Genomic DNA, 9,602 nt, shown 5'->3' on the forward strand with positions numbered 1-9,602 from the left:
ATGAGTCACCACAAGCACAAAAATGAGGGTACAGCGAGTTAATGGTGTCAAAAATTAGTAATGAGCTCAAGGCTCCCTACACAAATTTTAGCAAAGTGTCAAAAATTAGTAATGAGCTCAAAGCTAGCTGGTCAGGACGGCAGGGCGACACACAAGACGTCCTGATTTCCAATCCTATCATTGGTAAGGGCTGCCCTTCCCTGCTGAACAATCCCGAAAAACACAAATTGCCAAAACCTCATGATGGTTTTTTCAAGTAAAAACATCACTCCTATCACTAAGACCTAAGAAAAAAGATATGACACCGTTAAATGGTCATTTCTCGCTATCATACTGAGGCTCTAATGAAGAGGGATATTTACTGAAATATTATAGTGGCATCCATTTGTAGAAATAGAATGCATTCTTGAAACATGTCTTTGCAGTTTTAGCTCCTGAGCTATCTATATGGAACCAACCCGGGTTGAAGAATAGAACTATCAAATTGAAGATCAGTCTAAAATCTCTATCCCTAAGTTGATAAAGAGTTACTGAAAGTAAGAATGCTAATCATGGTAAGTGGTAACAAAGGAAGAATTGAACAGTCACTGATATTCAAAAGGATTCAATCAGTCAAGAAGTACAAGCATTCATATAAACTAACAGTGAGAGATTCTAGAGAAGCAGCTTACACAAATACAAACAGAAGTACCTCTAACTGGTCCATAGCCAAAGATGCATCCAGAAAACCACATACAATTCCACACTTAAGGCCCATTGAAATGTCAGCAGGCGTAGATCAGGACAGGGAGACCATTGAAATATACTAGACAATAACAATGAGAAAAGATCCTAGATAATCATTTTTAGTGGTACAATTACCATACATTAGCAAATGAATCACGGAGGTGAAGCCTCAATGGCACCTAAGACGTGCATGGGCCGGGGCCTAAGTGTTAGAACCACCGAGCCCCAAGATAGAGTCTCGGACTCCATTCTCACTAAGGGTAGGGGACCAAATCCCCACTGATTCACCCAAAAAAAATGGCACCTAAGACTGCTAAAACAATAATCATACAAGAATTTCATATGAGAAAGGGAGATCTAAATGAATGTCATTCCAAATATACACAAACCTTGACATGTGTTTGTCTTGAATGGGCACATTCATGAATTGAGCTATAAGGATCAAGTTCCAAGGTGAGCTCAACAAGGCAATGAACCATTCCTCCAACAATGAACATGGTGTGTTAGCAATTTTCAAGAAATCATATTTATCATTCATAATACTACAAGTGAATATTTGAGACAAGAAATGAATCAAAGCCTAACCTCAACAACTAAGGTCTTTTTGGTATGATATTTTGATGACGGGAAGAAGGTGCATTTTCAAGTTTTAGTCTAGGTCAATTCTATGGAAGGTGTTGCCAAGTTCCTTAGAATTTCAGCAGCCATGTGGATTTGCTAGTGTATGCAAATTAAACATTTTGTATTAGAAATATAGCATACAAGCCTATAATCCAAACAAAACAAATTGTACTACATCCCTAAGACAAAGTTGATAGCTCTTCATCAACTTGGGCTACATGATGCTGCCATACACATAGGAACAAACATTCAAATTAGATGAACATCCTATATGACTATAGATTATAGATCCATGTATATCTATGCAACTTGGAGAGACATGTTCAACATTCTCAGCGTGGTTTTACACGCTAAGGACTCCATACACATATCAGATACCTTAGAAAATGAGAAATTTCCGCTTCACTGTTGTCACTAGAATCTTAATATGAAAATCCCCACTATCACATTCCCACCTGTGAACCCTCTGTAAATTATGTAAGGATGTCTAGTGTACAAAATAACAATTGTGGGTTGTGATTTATGACACATGACTAACACTGATATCCATGTTCTTGTCCTAGGTAAGCATGTATCATAGGTCTTGGGAGCAGGAGCAGATTCGGAAGCACAATCATTTCAGGGAACACTGAACGTCTGAACCCCCATGGGTAGGAAGTTCGCGGGGGTTAGGATCAATGTACCTACATTCAACAACGTAAGGAGCTAGATCCTAGGATACCTAGGAGCGAGATTCCATGTCACTAAGATCGAGCTTTTGATTAAGAGGGATCTAAACTCAACTACACGTAAAACGGGATCAATTTATAGTACATGATAAAATTAAGATCGAGCCCATGCCCATTCGATCTATTATCATACACCTTAGCAGATTACAAATTACCTTTGCCATAGTTACACTGCTTCAATTTACTACAATAGCACAATTTAATAATATCATAAATTGACGTACTATGGTATTAAACTGTCATATTTTGATACCATAATTCTAGTATACCACAACGTGATATGCACCACAATTTAACATTCTCTAAAGAAATTGACTTATAATACCATGGAGAGGAACAATAGTTTTATTAATGGTATAGTTCTCCTCCATGGAGGGAGAGCACACAAGCATTTAGAGTGAGATCCCATATTATAGGGAGCAAGATCCCAATTTCTCTAAATCCAGCTCCCTCTAAGATCACTTAAGATCACTTAAGAGGAACCATACGATTCAGTTCCTAAGGTGGGACCGTGGCCTTACCCTCATGGTTCCCATAACTTATGACATATATATATATATGTGTGGAGGTATCCGTCACACTCACTCATTGGAAGCTTTTAGGTCATTTTTTGGAAATATAAGAAACTTTTGCCCCTATACGTTTCCCATAATCACATTTCTAGTATCAAATTAATTGATTTTAAGTATATGATCTCATACAAAAAAAAAAGAAAACGTAATATATCCACCAAATAATGACGTGTGCAACACACGTCTATTGGTTTCTGTTATGTATATGTTTAACAGTGAATATCACAAATGTAGTCCAGATGTTTTGGATATAGATTCCTCTACCCTTGTGTAGCAAAATACTACTTAGGCTAATTTTTTATTATCTGCTATGGGAAATGGAAAGTGTCATAGAAACCAGGTAACATCAAGCCAAACAAAAGGTTAGACGTTTCTTTATATAATGAAATGCAGCCCATATTTGACGAAGAACTTTCAAGACTGTTCTTCACACATAGTAGATATGCCCCAATCCATGATTGTTAGGCAACCGAAGGTGAGGGGCATTCTTTCCTTGTGCAATTCACTGTCAAAGATTTACAGCTTAAGAAAACACCTAATACACACAAAACACGTAATTACGTTACAGGGAATTTTGTCATTGCACATAAGGTTTTAGTCTTGTATCTAATTCCCTTCTTCCAACATTTCCAACGAGGGCATACATGATTGTTTGTCATGGAGAAGCAAATTTTTTTTATAGAAGATAGGCACTTGTTAGATTTTGATATGCACTAAATGTATCTTATTGATGAACTTCCATATCTTTATTATTCTATTGAGGTTTAGGGCACTATGTTGGTTGGCTATGGTGTTGACCATCGCAATACTACAACCCAAGCTCAAAGCCCACCACTAACCCAATAAGAAAAACTCTTTTACATGAATATATCGATGAATGGGTAAATCCATGAATATGACAAGGCAGCTTTGATTTCATTCTTAAATAGGTGCTGAACATTTTGTGGCTTTTCTTCAAATACGCCTGCAGAAGAAGGGCTTACTCATGAATGGCTGTAGCAGACCAAACAATTGTCATTAGTATACACGAATGGGGGTGGGAAAGAAGATGGAATTACTCATGAATAAATGGTACATCCAAACTAGATGTAAGTTCTTTATCTGTAAGATTCACTTCTTTAGGACTTCTAATGTTTACTTCGAAAGAAAGTTTAAAATTAAAAGAGTTCAACCTAACTAATATGCATTTCCCTGTAAATAACACATGCAACTCAAGGTCAAAAATTACCTTTTTTCCTTTAAAAGATCTAGATTTTAAAAAATTTGATTTAAAACCATTAATATATCATGAATAACATATCCCCTCAATAAATTGCATTTATTAAGTCACAAATCCTGTATGTGGGGAGAATGGTTGCAAAACCTCCCAAAAAAATAATCTCCCTTAAAATACTACTAATTAACAAGACATTTACAAGAACAGTGTCATATCTTTCCTCTCTCAACATTACCATCCCATTTTGTAAATGAAATACCTTTCTGGTATTTCACAAACTTTTCTCCAAAGAAATTGCCATTATTTCATTCTTGTAGGGTAATAAGACTTGAAGGATCTCATGTTGGAGGTCTTTCTCTTACTTCTCATTTTCTCTCTTTTTCCTTCTAATTTTATGTTTATCTCGTAATTTCATTTTCATAAATTCAAGTTTCATTTCACTTGTGCTTTATATTAGCTGAATGCTAGTCAGTTATGCTAGGTTTTCGATTAATCTGGTAAATGTCATAAGATGCCCATAATTTTATATGCTAAGTTAAAAATAAAATAAATAAATAAAAAATAAAAACAAAAAACAAAAAACAAAAAATTCTTATTTACTATGGTTGAGAAAAAAAAGGCTTCTGAGGCATTGGAGAAACATTCTTTTTGGCAAAGTATCCAAGAGATTTAACACAACAACAAACTTCAGATACAATGAGAATATTAGCCAATAATACATATGTATATTTCACACGCGCAGGTTTGCACGTGTGTAGAGCTGTACATACAATTGAGAAACCAATCATGCATATACATACCATTGCTCAAGGTGGTGCTCTCCAGTGAATTTTCCTCAAAGGAAAAGAACTGTAAGTGCAGTAAGATATCAGAGAGGACGATTCACCAAAAAGGAAAACAAACAAATGGTTCACGTCACCAAAGGATTGCATGATTTGCTCTTTGGGAATTGAAACGTCATGAGGAAGACAGACATGCAAATCAAGAGATTTCTGAAGAATCTATTCCATGGACACACGCAATCTTAGAGAGAGAAAGAGATTGCAGTGAGAGAATAATCTTGTCCTCTAATATGGCCAGAGTCAGATTTCGCAGCAGTTATGAAGCCCCAAAACATTTCTTTCTCTAAAAGGAAATGAAACTCTCAAGACATAAACAAAAGAACAAAACGTTATCATATGCTACATCAAGGCTCGGATGCAAAATCAAGAAATGTATCTCCTAGAGAGAGAGAGAGAGAGAGAGAGAGAGAGAGAGAGGAGAAAACGAAGAAGAGTAAAAGTTAACAGCAAAGATGTATTATTCAGCACTAAACTCTAGAGAGAGGGATGAGGCCGGGTTAAAGAGAGAGAAAACCAGTAAAAGGGAAATAAGTAAAACTTAGGATAGGTGACATGACGTCTACTCTCATACAATAATCAAGAGTAAATGGTTAGTTCATGACCCAACCACATGAATCAAGTACACAATTCCTGAGCAAACCCACCTCTAAAGTCATAGAGGAAACTCTAAAAATCCCTAAAACCAGAACCTCAGTGCTCAGTTAATGGGTGGGTTTCCATAACTCGTACCTTCGAGCAAAGCCGCGGCATCCATCACAGGCGTGGAGCTGCCACCCAAGTGGAGATCAGAGAGATTGGGGAGGTTTTCTCGGGATGAGGAGGAGGCAGCGGTGGCCGCACCGTGGTCGTATAGGACGCCCTTGAAGATGCGACCGCCAATCTTGACGACCGCCTGGTATGCATACTCATCTTCTCCATCATCCTCAATGGACGACACACGCACACACTTGAACACGGCCGGAGCTCGCACACGACTAGGCAGGGATCCACTGCCGGTACTGTAATTAACATCTGCGAGAAGAGAGACATTAACGGGTTGGATTAGGGTTTTGTGAGAAGGTTACGTGGGGAAGATTAGTTTCACGAGCTTCACTAATCCAGGAGGTAAGGTGCATTAGAAAGACAAAGAGAGAGACCGAGATAGAGAGACTCAGTTTAACAAGATATAGAGATGTAGAGAGAGAAAGAAATATGTATGGAGAGAAAGAGAGAGATGATACTGTTTGAGAGTTTTTGTGAGCGAGGAAATGGGGACTTTTCGTGTGGTACCGCATAGGTGGAATTATGATTGGTGAGACTACAGCGCTTTACATGGGGGGGTGACTGAGGTGCTAAAGCCATGAAAAACGGAAGCTTGATGCCATAAACAATGCATGTAAGCGACCCAAAGGGAGTAAGAAAGAGAGAGAGAGAGAATTAAGCTGACTAATAAGAGAGAGAGAGAGAGAGAGAAATTGGAGTCGTCAAAAAAAAATGCAGGCATTAGAGAGAGAAAGAGGCATTGGAATCGTCAAAGAAAAATGCTACATTTTGTCTCTTCGATACAAAAGAAGCGAAGAGTAGCTTCTGTAACAATCAGATCGTAGTTGTACCTCCGATAAGGACAAAAATGGGAATAGGGAAGAGAGAGAAAGAGGTGCAGTTTGGGATATTCAAAGAGAAATGCACCACCATATTCAGGAGAGAGATATGGCAGTCGACTGTGTGCCTATCCAAAAATCACAGCGTTTAGAGGGATTATCATATGGAATCACATCATTAGAAGCGTTATTCGCCATGAAAAACCCGGTCTTGAAGCGATAGAGGTCGAAAATTCTATGGTAATGGACAGCAAAAGCCCACAAAAATCAGACATTAAAAGAAAAAAAAACAAGTGCAGGGAAGAAGGAAGGAGAGAGGAAGAGAATTTCTCCGAATGGGTGAAACCTTGGTGGCTGGACCCAGTATCGAAGCTCCTTGGCGGCGTGTTTGCGGACGTAGATGTGTGCGACGTCCCCTGCGAGGAGGCCGCCAGCCGTGGCTTCTTTCCCCCGCCCACTCCTGCAGCCCCCTCACCGGTCACCGCCGCAGCCATGTGCCTTTCTCTTCTCCTAGCTGCCGGCACCCATGTGCTCTTCACGTGGGTGGCGCAATCATACCCCCGGCTCTTGCAACAAGTCCTGCACCTCCTGTGCAAACAATCCTTCTTAGCCTGATTGCCGCAATCCTGGCATGTGGTCGTTCCTCCCACCGTGCTCCCGGAGCTCTCTCCTCCACGCCGTTCCGGTCCCTGGGAGTGAGAGTGTTCAGGCACCAGCTGATGGTGCGGGCCGGCAGTGAGGAGAGGGATCATGCCGAGGGCAGCACCGGGCTGGTGGTGATGGGAATACGGGGGCCCACCAGCAGGGCCGGAGGGGGCAGAAGTGGGGTCATGGAAGGGGGAGTTGAGGAGAACCATGGGAATGTCCTGGAGAAGGGGGATGCCACCGTAGTTGAGGGGGCGCAACCAGCTGCTACCAGCAGCAGAGGGGGCAGAAGCCGAGCCGCCATTGAAGCCAAGGCAGAGTTCACCAGCAGCGGCAGAGCGCAGATCAAAGGGGGGGCCGCTACCGGCGCCCCAGTCCGGCACCCCCTCACCAGGCCTCCTCGGTGCCGCCACCGCCGGGATCTAAGTTGGGCTCCACTCTCACTGATCTTCCTCTCTCTCTCTCCAATCACTCTCACTAATGTTCCTCTCTCTCAGCTCGCTCTCTCTCTACCGCTCCTTTCCAAAAGTTTTCCCCTCTCTCTCTCTCTCTCTCTATTGTTTCTCTTTCTAATTTGAAGCTTCTTTCTCTATCTAAGTTAGGGCTGGCAGTGGCACCTGCGCCTTCTAATCTGTGATTCGCATTCCCCACAGAATCACTCTCTCTCTCACTCAATTTTTTACACCCAAAGCTGGCTTTCTAGTATCCACCCAATCTTCCTCTCTCTTCCCCCATTCTACCAAAATCTTCGGAGTTAGGTCACCAGTGCAGTAATCTTCATGTCTCCACCTCTTTTTGCCATCATCCATAGCCTTCAAACTTCCCCAATCTCACTTTCCCTCTCCTCTTTTTTTCGCAACCCAAGTCTTAGAAATCTAAAGATGGGGCACCCACCAAAACCTTACTTTCTCTCTTCTTTTTTCCCTCCCCTCACTCGATTTTCTCTCCCTTTTCTCCCATCTCTATGAGTCTGAACCCTTTTTTTCTCTCTCCTCCCAAGGTGGGGTTGGGTTCTTCTAATCAATCTCAGTTAGGTTCCCAAGTCCCCACCCAATCTTCCTTTCTCTCACCTCTTTTCTCTATGCCTGACTACCTCAGTTTCTTCTGGCCCTTTTCCTACAGTAGAGAGCGGGGGGAGGGGGTTGGCGCATTCTGAAATTCCCCTGCAACTTGGATCTCTCTCTGCTCTCTCTGCCTCCCCTCTTCCCTTCTCTGAACCCCTCTGAGCCCCGGCCCACAACAAACCGCCCCTAACCCCCAACCCTCTCACGATTCGTCCCTCTCTCTCTTCCCTTTCTCTCTCTACAAACTACCCGCATTTAATTTTGTTACTGCCCCCACTGCATTATCACTGACCCATCATTTATATATTATTATTTATCATCATCCTAATATTCATTTTCTCGTAGATGCTCTCCCAACCGGGCACGTGTAGGCATGCGAGCCGAGAGAGAGTGTACTAGTCCTTTAGGAGTGAACTAACTATTCAAAGAGGGGCCAACTACACACGTGTCGGCGTGAGACCTAGAGAGAGAAACGACCTTTTGCAATAGAGAGATGAAAGACACGCACCTTGAGAGAGAGGAGGGGGGGCTTGCCTTTAAAATGAGTACAAGAAGCAAACTTTTATAAGAGATGTAATAAAGAGAGAGCAAGTCACTTTTAGAGAGAGCGAGGGGACATACATGTACATGTAATGAGAGAAGAAAGAGAGAAGGTGGGGGAACATACATGAAATGAGTGAAAAAGGAGAGAGAATGGAAAGAGAGAGAATGGGGACATACATGTACATGTAATGAGAGAGAAAGAAAGAGAGAAGAGAAGAGAAGAGAGAATAAGGGCAACATACATGAAATAAGGTGAAAAAAAAGAGAGAAAAGAAAAAAGAGAGAAGAAAGAGAGAAAGTAGGGTAGGGGGAGTTTACAACTTTTTAATTTGCAGGCTGCGTCTTACATGGTCTCCAGGCAAAGGAGGGTTAAAAAAACCCGTGATGGAAAATTGCGGGCAGCGGAGCAGGTCCCCCGCTTTTGGTAACACCAAGGAAAATTTACAAGATAAATTTCCCAAAATATCCCCCTTTGGGAACCTTGCAAATACACGAAATTAGGCTTTCGGTTTGCTTTATTTGGTGACCGACTTGACCCCATAAGGGTGACAAGTGGAAAATTACGTTATTTACCCCTTTCGAAACTTTTACCGTTATGACCATGATCTTCTTTAGAATTCCAAATGGAAAAGAAGAGAGAATTAAAAAAGATTACCCATAATAAACCAGAGGGAGCACGACTTTTTAAATGAGAGAGTTCGTTGGGGAATTAAGAAGAGAGCAGGGAGAGAGAGACATAAGAGCTTTTACCTTCGAGGCCAACTATTAAATTCCCATTACCAAAAATAGTATTATACATTTCCTCTATATGCAACGAATAAAACCATGGGACCGGATTTAGTTGCTCGCCGAGCGAGTCAATTAGGCCGAGTGCGAGGTATTTAGGGGTGACAATTTGGACCCATCCAAAAAATGTATATATATATATTTAAATATTATCAAGTGGTATTTAAATTTTTATAATTATTTTACTAATCAAGTTTATCTAAATTTGAGGTGTGTATATATGATCAAGTCGCATCAAAATAAAATATTAAAAAATAATAGTCATAAAATAAAATGATA

At 40.9% G+C, this 9,602-nt stretch overlaps 1 protein-coding gene and 1 long non-coding RNA gene across 2 annotated transcripts; both read right to left on the reverse strand.

The window, feature by feature from the left end:
* Positions 1 to 3,369: 3,369 nt before the first annotated feature.
* On the reverse strand, positions 3,370 to 4,714 carry LOC148783559 (uncharacterized). The gene is made up of 2 exons (XR_016045108.1): positions 4,664 to 4,714; positions 3,370 to 3,640 (listed from the first exon to the last, which is right to left on the reverse strand). It is a non-coding gene; the product is annotated as an uncharacterized LOC148783559 (long non-coding RNA).
* Positions 4,715 to 5,139: 425 nt separating this feature from the next.
* Positions 5,140 to 8,269, reverse strand: LRP1 (Lateral root primordium (LRP) protein-like protein). Its single transcript, XM_088852649.1, has 2 exons — positions 6,632 to 8,269; positions 5,140 to 5,716 (listed from the first exon to the last, which is right to left on the reverse strand). The coding sequence occupies exons 1-2, from the start codon at positions 7,140 to 7,142 to the stop codon at positions 5,403 to 5,405; spliced, it is 825 nt and encodes a 274-aa protein (XP_088708775.1). The 5' UTR covers positions 7,143 to 8,269; the 3' UTR covers positions 5,140 to 5,402.
* Between the last annotated feature and the right edge of the window lie 1,333 nt (positions 8,270 to 9,602).

The sequence above is a fragment of the Amborella trichopoda genome, chromosome 1 (genome assembly GCF_054954075.1).
Source record: "Amborella trichopoda isolate Santa Cruz 75 chromosome 1, AtrichopodaSantaCruz75HAP2 v2.0, whole genome shotgun sequence".
NCBI lineage: Eukaryota > Viridiplantae > Streptophyta > Magnoliopsida > Amborellales > Amborellaceae > Amborella > Amborella trichopoda.

Bases quoted from the DNA above. Each gene is read 5' to 3' on its own strand.
- LRP1 (XM_088852649.1), bottom strand. From the start codon at position 7,142: ATGGTTCTCCTCAACTCCCCCTTCCATGACCCCACTTCTGCCCCCTCC. The intron at 5,717-6,631 runs GTTTCACCCATT...CTCTTCTCGCAG, and splicing joins TACTGGGTCCAGCCACCAAG to ATGTTAATTACAGTACCGGC.